Source organism: Amphiprion ocellaris, chromosome 7, assembly GCF_022539595.1.
Source record: "Amphiprion ocellaris isolate individual 3 ecotype Okinawa chromosome 7, ASM2253959v1, whole genome shotgun sequence".
Lineage (NCBI taxonomy): Eukaryota > Metazoa > Chordata > Actinopteri > Pomacentridae > Amphiprion > Amphiprion ocellaris.
The window spans coordinates 31,783,073-31,799,478 of record NC_072772.1 but is presented as its reverse complement, the minus strand read 5'-3'; the positions used below and the strand labels follow the sequence as shown (position 1 = coordinate 31,799,478).

The 16,406-nt window shown below is 43.2% G+C and overlaps 1 protein-coding gene across 9 annotated transcripts in view; it reads right to left on the bottom strand.

Moving 5' to 3' along the window:
• The window catches only part of ryr1b (ryanodine receptor 1b (skeletal)), a 77,213-nt gene that overhangs the window by 31,160 nt on the left and 29,647 nt on the right, over window positions 1-16,406 (bottom strand). For all 9 annotated transcript variants that reach the window (XM_023286929.3, XM_055011845.1, XM_055011846.1 and 6 more), the window contains exons 24-66: window positions 16,187-16,346; window positions 15,827-15,974; window positions 15,510-15,715; window positions 14,987-15,161; window positions 14,649-14,857; window positions 14,068-14,414; window positions 13,657-13,792; window positions 13,364-13,524; window positions 12,095-12,257; window positions 11,908-11,994; window positions 11,219-11,445; window positions 9,716-10,160; window positions 9,089-9,637; window positions 8,786-8,986; window positions 8,466-8,577; window positions 8,233-8,379; window positions 7,844-8,117; window positions 7,520-7,637; window positions 7,262-7,394; window positions 6,921-7,015; window positions 6,697-6,832; window positions 6,436-6,619; window positions 6,197-6,308; window positions 5,979-6,099; window positions 5,717-5,886; window positions 5,365-5,585; window positions 5,015-5,105; window positions 4,617-4,757; window positions 4,350-4,513; window positions 3,876-3,954; window positions 3,694-3,783; window positions 3,356-3,496; window positions 3,115-3,192; window positions 2,781-2,856; window positions 2,555-2,678; window positions 2,356-2,471; window positions 2,195-2,262; window positions 1,882-2,003; window positions 1,549-1,598; window positions 668-728; window positions 435-561; window positions 240-348; window positions 68-149 (exon numbers count right to left, since the gene is read on the bottom strand). In XM_023286929.3, coding sequence (XP_023142697.2) covers window positions 68-149; window positions 240-348; window positions 435-561; window positions 668-728; window positions 1,549-1,598; window positions 1,882-2,003; window positions 2,195-2,262; window positions 2,356-2,471; window positions 2,555-2,678; window positions 2,781-2,856; window positions 3,115-3,192; window positions 3,356-3,496; window positions 3,694-3,783; window positions 3,876-3,954; window positions 4,350-4,513; window positions 4,617-4,757; window positions 5,015-5,105; window positions 5,365-5,585; window positions 5,717-5,886; window positions 5,979-6,099; window positions 6,197-6,308; window positions 6,436-6,619; window positions 6,697-6,832; window positions 6,921-7,015; window positions 7,262-7,394; window positions 7,520-7,637; window positions 7,844-8,117; window positions 8,233-8,379; window positions 8,466-8,577; window positions 8,786-8,986; window positions 9,089-9,637; window positions 9,716-10,160; window positions 11,219-11,445; window positions 11,908-11,994; window positions 12,095-12,257; window positions 13,364-13,524; window positions 13,657-13,792; window positions 14,068-14,414; window positions 14,649-14,857; window positions 14,987-15,161; window positions 15,510-15,715; window positions 15,827-15,974; window positions 16,187-16,346 — 6,756 coding nt within the window. The remainder of the gene's footprint in view (window positions 1-67; window positions 150-239; window positions 349-434; window positions 562-667; window positions 729-1,548; window positions 1,599-1,881; window positions 2,004-2,194; window positions 2,263-2,355; window positions 2,472-2,554; window positions 2,679-2,780; window positions 2,857-3,114; window positions 3,193-3,355; window positions 3,497-3,693; window positions 3,784-3,875; window positions 3,955-4,349; window positions 4,514-4,616; window positions 4,758-5,014; window positions 5,106-5,364; window positions 5,586-5,716; window positions 5,887-5,978; window positions 6,100-6,196; window positions 6,309-6,435; window positions 6,620-6,696; window positions 6,833-6,920; window positions 7,016-7,261; window positions 7,395-7,519; window positions 7,638-7,843; window positions 8,118-8,232; window positions 8,380-8,465; window positions 8,578-8,785; window positions 8,987-9,088; window positions 9,638-9,715; window positions 10,161-11,218; window positions 11,446-11,907; window positions 11,995-12,094; window positions 12,258-13,363; window positions 13,525-13,656; window positions 13,793-14,067; window positions 14,415-14,648; window positions 14,858-14,986; window positions 15,162-15,509; window positions 15,716-15,826; window positions 15,975-16,186; window positions 16,347-16,406) is intronic.

Genomic DNA, 16,406 nt, shown 5'->3' with positions numbered 1-16,406 from the left:
CTTTGATGTTACAATAAAATTGGTGTAGACAAGTTGTTTTCCTTTTGCTTTTAGACTCTTTACTCACTTCTCTGCATGTGGAGTCTTCACAGTGCCCAAAGAGTAGATGCTGCACATTAAACGATAGCAGGATATCTGCAAGTCATCCACTGAGGATGTGGAGAAGAAGCATTGCATTAGCTTGGAATCGGTTGCAGTTAGACGAACCATAAGTCAACGGCAAGAAGAACTTCACTCACTCATGACGTCATCTCCAAACTGGTGCTGGGCGATGTGATCAAACAGTGACGTGAGGACCGGCAGCAGGGCGGTGGTGGTGTAGTTGATGTTCTGGGACACGCCTTTAACCTACAGACAAAACACAAATTCAGATATCAGCTCCCAAGAAAAATGAACAAATATCTTCTATGTGCAACAACAGCTCTGCCTCTGACCTGGTTTCGACTGGACACTTTGCCCAGTTTCAGATTCTCAACCATCTTCTCAATGTCATCTGCAGCACTCTCAAAGAACTGGCGCAGACCAGCCTTCACGATCTCAGGACCCGATTTCATGACAGTCCTTAATGAGGACAGATAAGAAAAGTCAATACACAATCCATAATCTCAGAGTTTGTTTCTATTTTCTCTGTGCCTGGGCGACGTGGTATGAATAGGTTATGAGTTACCTGGCGTCCAGTGATCGTGAGAGGATGTGCAGACAGTTTACCACTGCGCTCGCATCCGTTCCTGAAAACAGCACATCAAACATGCCTCGTTAGTGCTGTCCTTTGGCGGAAAACCACTTTTACAAGAGCTGAATTTAGCATAAAGGACTGATTTATTCATAATAACAAGGAGTTAGATTTAAAAGGTCTGTATTAAAAACAGAAAACAAGGTTTACACTTATAGAGAGTGTTAGAAAACACTGAATAAACTCATAATACCACTAAAACCATTCATTTTTGATCACAGATAATGTTGAATGCATAGCTGAGACGACAGGAAATGCTGAACGAAATACTGTTATATTGTAAAAATGGATTCCTTAAACGCAATACCACCATTATGCAGTTACCACAATGTAATGCTGGGAGAACGTTCTACTATCTACTGACCACTAGCTATGAGTGACTTGCTATTAAAGACAAATGGTGGTGAAGGGAAGGAAAATGAAAATCTACTGCCTCATAAAGCCAGGCTGGGAAAACATCACAGAGCTGCAGTTCACTATTTGTCTGTGGACACCTGATATCATTACAAACATCCATGCTTTCACTTTGTGATCTCAGTCAAACCCTTAAAAGCAAAACATTTTTAAAATCATGAGAAAACACTAAAGCCAAGCAGAAGCTGAGCTGAAGAGAGAGAAGCATTAGAGGAGAAGATTCAGTAAAGTGGAAAAGAGCAATGACAGCAAGTGAGGATACACTTAGTGTGAGTCTGCTGATTAGTATGTAAACAACAGGGAATCAAGGAAGCAAGAAAGATTTGCAGGAAAACAAAGAAATCAGACACAGAGGGACAGAGATGGTGACAGGGTGTAACACCATCATGCAAGTTCCTTACCAAAAAGAGAAACTCTGTGCCTCACCAAAGCAGCCAACTTACAGAAGATACTGAGGCAGGAGGAGAAAAGAGGAAAGAGAGGGAGAGGAAGGGAGGATGGTGAAGGGAAACAGGGCAGGAAAAATGTTTCAAGTACAACAAAAGCAAAAGGGAGGTCAAGGAAATAACAGATATTGCACAATAGGAGAGAGAGATGGAGGGAGGTGGCAGAAGGAGAGGACAGACACTATCACATGAAGTCCTAAAGGCTAAAGGGAGGGTACAGGGTGAACAGTTCAAATCACACAATTCAGAGAACAACCCAGCTTTTAGATATGCTTTTAATGCACATACCTGGCAATCATCTCCTTCTCCTTATTGGACGAATGCCCTCCACTGCCCAAAACCTTAGCAGGAGTGGAGAGGAAGTACAGGCAGTGGTTCTTGAAGTACTGATTCACCAGCGGCAGGAGGATCTATAAAAACAACCTGAGATTAATGATTCATCGCAAAAAACAGCTTCCTACAAAGCACAAAGTCGCACCATTAAACAGACTCGGCTTGTTTAAGGTGCAGAGAGAGGACAGGTCTTTTTATCAACACTGATTCTGCTACAACCAGCTCCTGACTTCACTACTAAAACTCAGTGAAGCATCAAGTAGCTCACCTTGGCAAAGAATTTGATCTCTTGTTCGTGTGGTGACTTTTCCACTCTACCGCTGCTAACTACAGCCTCTGTTCAACAAAAAGAAAGAAAGGAGGGAAGAAAAATAAGTCACTCTGCACTGGAATAAATTGCTGACTCAAAAACATCTCAAACAGCAGTACCGAGATGAGCGATGAATTCCTGGGCGATGTCCATCCATTTGAGAAGTTTCTGGAGGAAGCCGTACGCAAAACGCTTCTCGATGGAGGAAATGTCCTGCTCCATGTCCTTTAGGCCCCTGAGCGTGGAAAAAGAAGGTGCAAAAATGAGAAGAACTGAAAGAGCAACATTAACATTAAACAGCGAAGACATGCAGCTGACCTCGTCACGGCGTATCCATTTAGCTGGAGGAACTTGAGCAGGTCCTGGGCTTTCTCTCGGTCTCTGGCCTTCTCCTTGGCCGTCAGGGTGTCATAAGGCACAAGCAAAGGATGGGTGCCACCACCTAATAGAAGCACGAGTCAGTTTTAGAATCAACAGACTAACCAGCAACTGTTAAAAAACGAAATCAGTTTAGGATGTAAAAAATAACAGAAAAAAGTCTTGCCTTTGGCCTGCAGCTCCAACTTCTTCTTCCTGCCCCAGGTGTTGTGATAGTTCTCTGCCAGCTGCTCAGCCATAGACTGCATAAAGAGGATAGTCAAATTTATTTATAAAGCACAATTAATATAATAAAGTACAATGGCTAAAAGATAAAACTAAAGGAAGTTATTAAAACCATTTGTCTTTATGAATCAAACACCTCCAAAAGAAGTTTTTAAAGTATGAAATCTGTTTCAAAGATTAAGAGCAGCTACTGCAAAGAGAATTAACCTGCCCAGTTTCTTACAGATGTCAAAGCAAAACATAAGATCCGTGAAATCCTGCATAAAGACACGTACCTGCAGCTCTCTGGACAAGGCCATTCCTGTGATGTCTATTGGCTGAGGGTTGTAGCCGTGACTGGGATCATACGTGGCCTAAAAAAGAAAAAAAAAAAACATATGTAAAAGCATAGAAGCATAAGAAATCCATCGTTTCTTTTTTGGTAAACTTGTGCAAGAACCATCCTTCCAATATGGCCAAATAGACAGCTCAGTATTCTTAATTCTCCAGATTATTAAATGTTTCTCTCTCTTATACCTGAGCGGTTTGAGAGATCTTGCGGGTGACAGCCTTCTTCTCGACTTCTCCCTCCCCGTCTCTGGCTTTCTCCAGGGTCCACTCCCACGCCAGCATGGCCTTGATGGATTCTTTAATGGGCCAGCGATAGATCTCTTTGTCCTGAGAAACAGAAAGAAGATTTAAAAGGGCCAGCAAAACTCAAACCCAGACTTACAGATGAAAGGTTTATGTTTTAGAACTGCTATTTAAACAGTGCTGGCATCCCAGTACACAGTGTGACTACAGTTCAGTTACAGTTTAGCACCTGTAATCTGCATAATTATCAATATTCAGGGAAGACAAGGATGAAAAATTACCTTTTCAGAGAATGTTTTGTACGGCCGAAGCATTGGGTGAGTCTTAGCGTTCTCATCCAACAACTCTCCGTACGTCCAGTTGTTCTGAATCTACAAAGAATCATTACACAGAAAACATTATTTACTGAAAACAAATAATTTAAAGTCCAATTTTAAACTTTTTTTTTTTTAAAATAACTGACCTTTTCAAAAGCCCATTTGTCATGAGTATGTTCTGCGTACTTGTTGATAAAAGCATCCAGCCTCTCTGGGATGATGGTGCTGCAAATACATTAACTTATAAGTAATGCTGCACAGGTTATGATTCCAGCAATCTATGAACAAACTTTATCTTTGGAATTTACACTCTAGCTCCTACTAACCAGTGAATTAAGTATGAAAATGACACTGCAATTCTCTTAGCAGCAGATATTCTTTCATAATAGAACTTCAAGTTTCTAATAAAGCACTAAAAGCTTAAAAAGATTTACAGTACATGTAACTACAACTACATATCATAAGCAAGCTGCATATTGAACATGTGCAATAGCATTAAAATGGGAAGATAATTGTAATTCAATGTCAAATCAAGAGTTTAAATTAGATTTTTGTTGTTGTATGTTTATAACAAACAAGTATTTAAACTGTATTATAGTCTCGTTTTTTCTTCCTCTCACTTGGTGGTTTCCACTGGTTTGGGATCAAAGTTGCCTTCAGCATCCACTGAGGCCTTTTTCTCAGTGTGGGATGAGTAGCTGGCATCCACGTAGTCAGGAGGGATAGCTCCGGCTATCGCACAGAGGCAGGGCATGGCGATCTTGAAGAGCTCTGCATCGTATTTCTGTAGTTCAAATTGACATCAAAGAAGCCAAGTTAGTGATTAATTAAGCTTAAACTGTGTAGAAGAAGTGTAGAAGTTAAACATCAGGACACTTATCTCTCACCTTGTGCGCCAACGATTCAAAGATTCCCCAGAAGAGCTTTCGAGAAAGATGCAGCTCCTCCTCAGAGGTCACGCCGAAGTTGGCCCATCCGTTTGGCAGGCAGTAGTACTTCCAGCAGCGCTCATAGTGGTTGGTCAGCAGCTGAAACGAATAAATCAGAGAGTGAAATACAAAGTATTAAGTTGTAAATGTATATGGCCCTCACAAGTTAGCAAATTACTAGAAATATCTGCAACCTGGTTGTTAGTAATGAATACTTTCCACCACAATACAGTCTCTGCGATCTGTGTTTGAACAGGTTTTGTGTATATATTTGTGTATATATTTACTACATTCAGTATAATTTACTGCTATTATGAAACGCAATAAAAATAAAACAAATGCAACAGCAGGCAAACCTTTAGAGGCATCTTGGCGTATTCATTGAGGATGGGGACATCAAATACCAGCCTTCTGAGCAGATGCTGCAGCATAGAAGGTCGAAGGTACCTGAGAATGTCACAAAAAGCCTAATGAGAAATCTGTTTGAAATAGGCCAAATTATCGTTTCTTTAATGTCATTCAGGATCCTTTTTAACAGAGTCTAGTCCGTTAGTTATTTCTTGTAAAACAGATAATGTATTTCAAGAAACTTCATGGTAAATACGAAGTGTAAATGAATGCAAAATGTAGATTTCTGTGTTGCAATAATTATTCATCTGCCCAATTATTATTTCTCCTAAACAGGGATTCTGTCTTTATTACTGACTTGCAGAGCGACATGAGGCACTCTTCAATAACGTCCCTCTGAGCCTTGGTGAGGGCTCGGCCGCGGGACAGACGGTAAATGGTGTGCAGCATGGAGTCGATCATGATGGCACGGTGGTCCGTCCCGGCAAACAACGGGGCACACTTGGTGAGCAGAGGCAGAACAGCCGAGCAGAGGTAGCGGTTGAGGGCCAAGGCCATTTCAGTTGTACTGAACGCCACCTGAAATCAAAGAAATACTATCTATAGTGACTGTAATAGATGCATGCTGTTTCAATCTTGAAGGGAAACTGCAGGAAATCCCATAAAAACTCTTTCATATTGAGTTTACGCCCGTGTCTTTTCCTTCTCACCGTATCCAGAGAAGCTGCAGCTCTCATGTCAGGCAGGAAGCCAACCTCCAGCACATGAAGCAGGAAGTCCTGGTTGTCAATACCGTAAACTCTGTCCAGGAACAGCACCATGGAGGCCTTGTGGTCGGGCACAAAACTGGCTGACATCTTGGGCTCAATAATCTGACTTTCTGTGGTTTGGAGAGAAGAATTTGTACGTGCAGGAGGATGCCAAATATTCCCACATTTTGTAAGTTTATAAAGTACATTTGTTGGATATCACCTTTTCCGTAGGCAGGAATCTGTACAGGCAGGCTGATGACCCCCACCAGGTCCTCGATGGGCACCAGAGACCTCAGGATGGCCCTGATTCTCAGAGCTTCACCTTTGCCTGCTTGGATCAGCTGCAAACATGAAAATATAAGACATGCTGTATAAGTACTGGTTAACTGTACCTGGAGGTTTTGGAGGAATCAATATCTTGAAAGCTGCTCTACTCACATGCATCTCAGGGGCACAGCGACCCAGCAGATCGATGAGGGCCGAGTAGAAGGACATGATGGCATTTCCCAGATGCACACGGTTCTCCTCGTGCTGCTCCTCACCACCAAACCTGAGAATCAAGAGGACACCATCATGAAAATGCCTTGAAAGTTTACGATATTTGTTGAGTCAAACAGTTGTCAAGTTTTCCAGTTAATTAAAGTGGAATGAGCATTGGATATGGCACCAGCACTCACATGAAGCGTCTGTCTTTTTTGACCGTGGGTCCATCCCTCGCTGGATCCTCTGAGATCTTGATGGCCTCCTCCATGGCAGCCAGCAGGCCGTTGCCACCCTCTCCTCTCAGGGCCGGACCGAAGCACTCAGGGCGACGGATGAGCAGACGAACCACAACGTTGGCGTTCTCCTCCACGCTCTCCCCTGAGGAAAAAAATGTGCAAATGTTAGTGACAGAAACTCACAACACAAAATCACATTATATGACGCTAATAGCTGACCGTTAACAAAGACGGCAAAACGCAGGAAATCCAGATATCTCTCTCCTCCACAGGGGTTCCAGCCGATGTCGGGGTATCCCTTAGACAGGAGCATCGGACACATCTGCAGTCCACAGCCGGCCAAGTACGTCACCACCTACATCACCAGAAAGATAGAGGTTATAAGCTGATGGCTGCACTGCACCCATGTGGCTTTATCGTCTTAATTCTATCTTTTCACAAACCATTTCCAGGTCTTGCTCTTGCAAAGCCAAGGCCAGCTCATTATTGTCAATGCAGGAGGCCGCAGCCACATCCAGAGGTGTGGACCCGCGCATGCCTGCACATGGAGGATGAATATGCAACAATAATGCATAATTCAACATCACCTGGATTTATCCAGGGTCACACACATTAAAATTTATCAGATTTTCACGGTCTGTTATAGCAAACAAATCTTTATGTTTTAACCTGCTCATAAATACTCAATTAAATACAGAGAAAGACGCTTTGTAACGGTAAAAATGGAAAATAAAAAGACATATGTAGACTAGAGTAAACAGTGCAGAAGGTGAGCGATACTGACCCAAGCCGATGCCACTGTTCTGCAGCAGGTAGCTCAGATGGTCAAACATGGAGCGCTGGTTCTGCCGGCTGATGCGACAGAAGTAACACAGGAAACGACAGCAGTTGGTCACCATTTGGGGGAATCGAATCTCCTGGAGACAAAAAAGTAAAAACTTTTGTGAGCTACATGCTGTTAAATGTGAGCTGAGGTGGAAACAAACAATATATGTGAAAGGTATGGTTGAACAAGACGAGTGTCAAAAATCATCACAGTTACCTTTGAGTCTCCTCCTCCACCGAGCACATTGACCATCACCTCCATGACGGTCTCATGCATGCCGAGAGCTCTCATCAGATTCGGGTGCTGGTAGAACACTTTATTATTCATGATATTCCTGGAAAAATGGGGAAAAAAAATGAAGAAGTCAGAAGCAGTATGCAATGACATAGAGACTTCGCAATTTCAAAAAAATAAACGATTATTAAACAAAATATTAAAACGTTGAAAATCATCTCACATTTCCTACAATTATCACAATATAGAGAAATATGAATGTCACTGATTTACTATAAATGTGCATACTATCCCCCCGATACTGACCCGATGCTCTGGATCATGAGTCGCTCCTCTTCAGGACCCATCTGGACAATGAGCAGCGATCGGATCTGTCCCAAACACTCCAGCAGGTCCATGGTGTCCTGAACAGACACGGCGTTGATGGCGTAGGCTTTGGGCAGCGCTCGGATCAGCTCGCCGAGGCCGTCGTACTGCCTGTGGAGCAGGCTGAACATCAGACGCACAAGACCGGGGTTCTGGATGAAGGACTCCTGGGCCCAGTGGATCATTGTGTGGGAGATGAGCTCCTGAAGAGTGCCTGGGTGACGAGAACAAAAAGCGAAGAATTTTAACATTTTGACCTGAAAATAAAATAAATGACATTTAACTATTAATGCAGGTGAATTCCTTTAAGTATCTCTGTGTGATCTTACTGAGTTTTGGTTCGTCCTCGACCTCTGGTTTCTCCTCCATCACCTCCTTCTTGCGGATGTTCTTTACCTTGTCCACCAGACTGAGGAGTCGGCCCCTCAGTGACGTGTCTACCTCCTCTTCCTCTGCTTCCTCCTCAATATGAATACCTGTGTGTGAAACAGGAATACAGCATTAAGTCCTCAAGAGAAGAAAAACATACAGAACACACAGATACACAAAGAGGATTTCTCACCGCAGTGGAGCAGGAGATCACTGTGAAAGTCTCCCAAAGTGTCTCGCACCTCCTCTGGCACTGGACACTCTTCATCCTCTGGACCATGTTTAAAGTTGGTCAGCAAAAGAACCTTGAAGGGGAGACAGAAAACTCAGTCAGATATATTCTGTCTGTTTGCTTCTTTGCATTTTACTAGGACTACTTTGAGTCTTCTGCAAAATGAAGTGTCTCTTTGCAGCTGCATTCTCCAATCTTCTTGTAAAATCTTGTCCTCAGAAGCTTTTGTACAAGGTCAAACTGAGAACTGCTCTTCTTGATAAAATACCGGTAATTGGTACCTGGTCTTGCGGAGGTGAACGGAACTCGCGGGTCTTGCGTGCAGTCTCGGCAGCCGACATGGTGAAAGCTCTCATTAGCTGGTTGTAGCGAACACGTTGATTGCTCTGAATGTTGTGGACGAACTGGTCTGAGTAGGCCACGATCGCCTCCACCCTGTGCCTCAGTTCGCAGTCGCAGAAGTACTGCAAGAGGGTGCACATCTGAAAGAGGGAGACAAGATGAGGAAAACAGGTTTAAGATGTATAATTTGTAAAATATTAGATATGAATATAAGTTTTGCAGAGTTCAGATATGACACTGACTTGCAGTTTGACAGACTCCGGCAGCTTCATCTGGAGTAATCCTTCCTCCGGACCCTCCTCCTCTTCTTTTGCTTCTGCTTCCACTGCCTCGGCCTCCTTCTCCTCCTCTGCTTTCTCGCCGTCCACTTTTCCTCCTTTGGCCTCTCCCTCCTCCTTCTCTCCCTCCTCTCCTTCCTCTTTGGGCTCGGCCTCTTCCTCCTCTGCCTTCTCCAGCTCTTTCAGCTCCTCCTCTTCGTCCTCGCCGACCCCTTCGTCTTCGAGCTCAGCGTCCTCCTCTTCCTCGTCCTTCCCTTCCTCACCTTCTCCTCCCTCCTCGGCTTTCTCTCCCTCCTCTTCCTCCTCCTTTCCGCTGAAAACGTTGGGGTCGATCATTTTGAGGATGTGCTTGGTGTCCTCGTCGTTGAAGATGCCCATGATGAGCAGCGTACTGATCAGCTTCAGGATGGGGACGAAGTGGAACTCCACGCTGCCTCCTACGGGATCCCTCATGGCCTGGCTACCATCCAGCACAGCCTCCGTTAGCATGCTAATCGCCCTGGTTTTCAGCTCCTGCACAAGAACAATAAAGCATCAGCAATCGGTGACCAAAACGTTTTGCTCAGACACCACCTGTCTCTTGCTTCTTACCTGTAGAGGGAATATAGGACTGAGTGTGTAGAGATCAGGGTCGGTGCCGACAAAGTTGATGGATGAGAAGTGCAGCTTTGGCCGTAAGCAGGTGGTGAGGCCGACGCCAGGTAGAGAATGAGCCTTCTTGGCATCCGGATAGAGGTGGATGCTGAGAGTCTCCTCGGTCATGGGAACGATGAACTCCCTGTTGGTGCCCAAACGCGCCCGTTTGGCCGACTCCAGGTGGATGCTGATGAGCAGGTCGTAGTAGCCGCTGCGGAGAGGTCCGGGCAGGTAGGTGTTCTCGGTGGCGTAGAACAGCTGGGACTCATCCACATGGCTGCACAACGCGTGAGCCACTCGGTTGTTGCCGAGCGCACACACGGCGCAGTAGAGCATCAGCGTGTGATAGTGGAACTTCATCAGATCCTGACGCTCCGACAGCTCCAAGATGTCAATACACCTGTGCAAAAAGATGCACTAAAGGTCAGTAGTAATTAGGTAAATCTGATGAAACACTATCACACTCATAATTAACGCTTTGCACATGATTATACCTGCATGTTTGCAGTCTTTTCCCTAATTGACACTCTCAAGCTCCAAAAACGCTTCATGTTACAGTTTACATTATGAAAAGCATGTTATTCATTTTAATTTGTGTTGAATTTTCTTAACAGCAAAAAGATTTGTTTTAAAAACAGACTGATAAGTACAGCACCAAAATACCAGATCTTTTACCCCTGACACCTTGCTCTATAGACAAAGAATTAGACATTAACAAGATTACTGTGGTAAAATACTACGTAAATTACATTTAAAAATTGTGGGTGAATGACCTGCTGTTGACCGTCAATTTTTAAACAACACTCCATCACTTGTAATACACCATGGAAGATGTCAGGTACCAATTACAAACTTGGGGTGTGTTCCATTAAGGAACAGACGAAAAAACGTAAGGCACAATGCTATGAAGAAGAAGAAGAACAAGAACTTGAACAAGAAGAACAAGAAATTTAAATGAGGAATGGAAGAAAAAAAACTTAAGTCACAATGCTATGAAGAAGAAGAAGAACTAGAAGAAGAAGAAGAAAAAGAAGACAAAGAAGAAGACAATGAAGAAGACGAAAAAGAAGAAGATAAGGAAGACAAAGAAGAAGAAGAAGAAGATTTAACTTTGTTGTCATTGCGGAGTACAACAAAAGTAGTCTTTGCATATCCCAGTTTGTTGGGAAGATGGGGTCAGGGTCAGCCAGACTACAAAATCCCTGGAGTACAGAAACAGGGTCAAGGTCCTTCTCAAGGGCCCAACAGTGGCAGCTTAGTGGTGTTGGGGCTTAAACTTCTGACCTTCTGACCAATTTCCCAAAGCCTTAACTGCTGAGCTACACCATTCCCCCAAAGTGTAGTATGTCCTCACTGTATGCATACCACATAAACAGTATGGGCAGCTGCAGTATGGAATAAAAACAACAACAAAGAAAAAAACAAGTATTTGATGTGGAATACAGCCTTGTTTCTGACCTGTTCTCCTCTGGGATGTGCAGGGCCATCATGATGAGAGGTTCAGTGCACTCCACCATCCAGCCCAACCTCTCACTCACTCTGCCCACCTCCGGGTTGAGGAAGTGGTTGGGCATTCGGCTCCAGATAACCGGAGTCAGCATCTGGACGTCCAGCCTGGGAGGACACTGGGGGACGGGGTTCTTACGCTCGCTGCGGAACATGGCCGCTGAGATGGGCATGATGTTCTGATGTGGGAGAGACAAACAGGGGACGTTTACAATCAGAGAAAGAAAAAGCAAGTGCAGTAGTAGCAGTTTTGAGAATGTGAGGAAAAAAAACACTTATGCAAGCAGAGGGAGTAAAATTCCTCTCCTTTTGTCTACACAGACGTTTGCTCTGGCTGGCTTACATTCCCTGTCCCATATCTCTTTCTTTCCATTTTCTTTTTCTCCCAATCGTGCCGAGGTTAGTTGAATCAGTTTTATCTGAACAGAGATGCTTTGTCACAGATAAGATCAGCAACGTCTAACTGACTTTAAACACGAGTCGGGAGGAGAATAGGGATGAAGTGCTGGACCTTGACCCATCAACCAGACCACCAGTGAGGTTCTGACCCACATTACCCAGCTGGTCTGACTGGAGCATGAGAGCTGCTGAGCTTGAAAAATATGTTAACCAGAGGCAGCTGTATAAAAGTAGCTTCTGACCTTGAGTTTGCCCAGTTCCAGCTGCACCATGTTCTGATTGGAGGGCTGGATGAAGACGGCCGGGAACAGCTTGGTGTTGGGCTCCACCTGAAACGACACACCTCAGGTTTTACAGCTGCACAGTAACATCCACATTTAAAGTGAAAACAAATACCGTACACATACATACTGTGTAGAATCTCCTCACCTGGTAGAAGGTGTTGATCTCCTTTCCGTTGGCTGTGAAGGTCATGAGGCCCGTTGCCAGGTCGACCAGGCAGCCGACCACCATGTCCTCCTGGCTGAAGCGGGTCTGCTGGTTACTGACCAGGTCTCCTCCCCAAACCATGTAACAGTTACTGTGCTTCATACTGCAAAGAATCGGCAAACACACGGCCATGTGAAAACTCAACACAAATGAACTCATCTCTGTTTATATCGCAGCAGAAACACTTGGCAGTTGATGCATAAAATTACAAAAATACAAGACAGAGGAAGATAAACGTAAAATAAGTTCACACAGATATCAAATTCTTTTGCTTTCTCTAATGTTACAAGAATTGGATAGTCTGAAGGCAGTTTTTCTAGTCTGTTATGTTTTTATAGTTATTTACCTTAAAAGGAGCATGTACTTTGTGTTGTCAGCATACCAGTGGAAAGACATGTTGAATTATTACAATATGTTCAAATAAATAAATAATATAAATCATGAAATCTTCAGTATAACTCTTTTTGACCATCTCTGATTTGACTGAAACTTTATAGCATAAAATATGGATATTTATAAAGATATTTGTGAAATTTTAGTTTGATATATCAAATACTTTCTGAGATAAACGATTTTTTTTTTTAAATTGCCCGTCAACCCACTTTCAGCACGTTTGTTTTTGCAGTAATATCTCGGGAACTATTACAGATAAAAGCCTGAAAGTCTCACTGTTATTTCTCATCATGTCATTGATTAATAATCTGCAGTACTGCACAGGAAAATCAAGCAGTCTCTGAATATGAGTGAGTTAAAGTCCCATGTTTGAGCTCACATAAACAAAAAAATATAATTCAGAAGTCAACTAGTGTATTAGACATGTAGTTGAACATCATAATTATACAAAACAAAACCTACAATACTTTGTAATGTGAAATACTTGGTCACAAAAATGAAATGAAGAGCTATTTCATTTAACTTTGGTAACTAGATAACAGGTATGACAAGTTCCACAAAACAAAAATATTGCTAGATTGTGTGATCCAAGTAGTTTTGGAGTTTTGAAACTGTACTCAAAATATAACTAAGAAACATAATGGCATGATATTTAGTAATAGCAAAAATTTTAGGCTTTTATCTTAAAAAGCTTGAAAACATAGCCTCAAATTTCAATACGCAAAAAACATGGTGAAAGTGGGTCCACAGACATTTTTAAAATAACCCATATATAAACTTAAAGTCTTTGCCATCACGCATGTGGAAAAGACTAACCTGTCATGTATGTTGCCTTTGTCGTCTCCCACGGTGACGGTGACGCTGCGCACCTTGGAGAGGTCAAAGGTCGGATCAAACTGGTGGTAATCAGGAGTCACCCAGCCGACCCAAACACCGGAGGGCTCCTGCCCAGCAAAGATCCTCACAGAGTAGTAATACTGGTAACAGAAGCACAAAGGAACCAAATGAGATGCTTGTCTCTGCAGAAAACTTCTGGATAAAACTTCTAAAGCCAATGAAGTCCAAATAAGCAGGATGTTTGTGCTATCATGAGCAGAGAATAATCTCACAGTGGTGGTGCTGAGGATGATCTCAGGATCATCTCTATCATCAGGAACCACATCTTCTACCAAACGTGGCACCGTTGGAGGAGCAGGAGGAGGAGCCAGAGGTGTCATGGCTGCCTTCTTGGCTTTGGAGAAGAATCTGTTGCACAGAAAAATTGAAACCTCCAGCTTCTTTGCAAACTAATATAGAACTTAATTGTCAAACAACTTAATTTAAACCACAAGATGTAGCATCAATAAATGCATGTAGCACATTTCTTTTAAAAAAAAAAAAAAAAAAAAAAGTAAAATAAGGACAGCAAACCTGTCTATAGCAAATGCTGGATGGAGGACTACAACATTTCTGTAATATTCAACAACTTTAACACTGCAGGCTTTTTCCTCTTCTCCACCAGCACAAACTGCCAAACTCACCCTTTCTTCTTCCCCTTTTCTGACATCGAGTCCTTCTCGTTTTCCACAGAGATCTCCTTCGACACCGACGGCTCCTTCTTCTCCTCCTCCTGCTCCTTGCGACTGGCAGACTTCTTCAGAACTTCAAACTCGGAGTCGGGCTCCACCACCACCACCTCCTCCTCAGGTATGGTGAGGGCTCGGGTGAGAGGGGTGGTCCCTGCCGGGATCTTGAAGGTCTCGTGGAACTGGACCGGCATGCTGAGTCTGAGGAACATCATGTCAGTGTTGGCGTTCTGCGACCCAAATGTCTTATGGGTCAGCTTCAGACAGGGGGCGCTGTCCACGGTCCCATCCACACGCGAGAGCTGTCAGACAAAGTTTTATTATTATCTAATTCTCAAACTTCAAAGTTCTACAAACACAACTGGACATCTCTTTTAGGCAGATGTTTAACCTCTTTTCTAAGAGAAGAAACCTCTTCAAGAACCCAAAAAGATGTTAAGTTGCTTTTTCACTGATGTGGATGACTGAGAATCTGCACGGACATCATTTTAAAGTGTTGACTTCACTGAATTTTACATGTGCAACTGAGTAGCTACCTCAATGTGATTGTGGTCAGTGGGCACAGGCACAAACTGGGGCAAACTTTTACTGAACCACATGGTGATGTCTCGCTTCATGTTGATGGCAAATGGCTCAAATCCTTCCTGCAGGCCACAGATGGCAAAATAGCGCAGACTGCTGACATTCTGACCAAGGTTAATCCTTCCGACCTGAGACAGGCCCAGAGCACAAACTGGGATAAAACCTGATGGGTGAAAGCACAGGAAAAAAATTGGTAAAAAAAAAAGAAAATATGATGATGCCAAACGAATTTAATGCCAAGAGATGCTTTCTTTCAGTTGTTGCTATTGATGCTGATCAAAAAAAGTCTCACCTTCCCCGACTTCAATGTCTTTGAAAGCCATCTCCGAGCCTGAGTCGCTGATCAGCATTTCTCCGTTGAGCGTGAACATGATGTTCATCTCAGTCAGATCAATCATGCAGCCGACTACGTCACCGGACTGCCACTGGCGACCAAACGGTTCATTGCCAATGTGCCATCTTTGAGCCTACAAAGAGATGCATCAATAAATGAAATAAAAATTTACATTTAGGATTAGGGTTAGCACAGAGGAATTACAAATAAAGAAATCTTGAATCTACTACGACTTCTTCTCATCTTGGTGCTGAGTGTTCACTTAATGTTATCCTAGCTTTACAAAACATTAAAAAAAGACTATTACTGAAATCTGGTTTATCTCAAGGGAATTAAGGTAGATATTTTTAATAGTTTGGGTAAAGTCAAGGGTGTTTTGGAAAAGTTTAAACAGCTTTTTGTTTACTTTGACATTGGTATGCACTATATTTCCCCAGTTTGATTCTGATTAAGTTGGATTGAAAGCTGTGACTGGGCTGACCTTGTTGCCATTGAAGACGTAGGCCAGTTCATCTGCTCCCAGTTCAGTGTCGGAACGGACATTTGGACGCGCCCAACCAACTCTCATCTCCCCCGTCGTCACTGCCTCAAACTCAAAATACCACTTCCCCTGGGTAACAGCGTACGACTTCTCTGCCCTGAAGATTCGTACTTTGTCACCACGGGTGTTCTCAAGGCCATGGCCAGCTGCAGGGATGGACAGATAATAAGACAAGTAAGCCTCAGAAAGAAAGAAATTAGAAAATGCACGATAGTTTGCATTCAATCAACACGTTAGCATGATTTAGGCTGACTTACTGCTCTCCTGATCTGGAGGCTCGATGTTGTAGCCGTAGCCAATGAGGGTGCGGACAGCGTTGTTGACACTGTCTCGGTTCGTTTTCTTAGTTCTCTCGTCCAGCAAGTTGTAAGGTACCAAACGAGGGTTTCTTTTATTTACGATGTCCTGAAAAGAGTAACAGAACATAGCTTGATCTAAGAGTTAAGAATAAAAACGCAACAGGTGTGACATCTTATTTACAAAAAGCCAATAAAACGCTGAAATGGCAACATGTCAGCAAAGATTTTGCTTGCTTTCATTAATATAAATACATTAGGTCCACATGGCTTTCCATAAAATACAAACATACGATTGGAAAAGGTTTCAAAAATGGTCACCTGCACGATGCTGTAGGTCCATCCTTGCCTCACTCTGTCCCTCGCCCAAACATTATGTCCATTTTCCGCCAGTTTCTCCACAAGCTGGTTCTGGTTTGGTGTCAGTTTGACATGGCTGAGGTCGAGGGGGGCAGGCTTGTATCCGTTGGTCATCACATAGCTGGAGGACAGACAAGGACATATTCTGATATACTTCCAAGATCACAGGGAAAGTTACTTT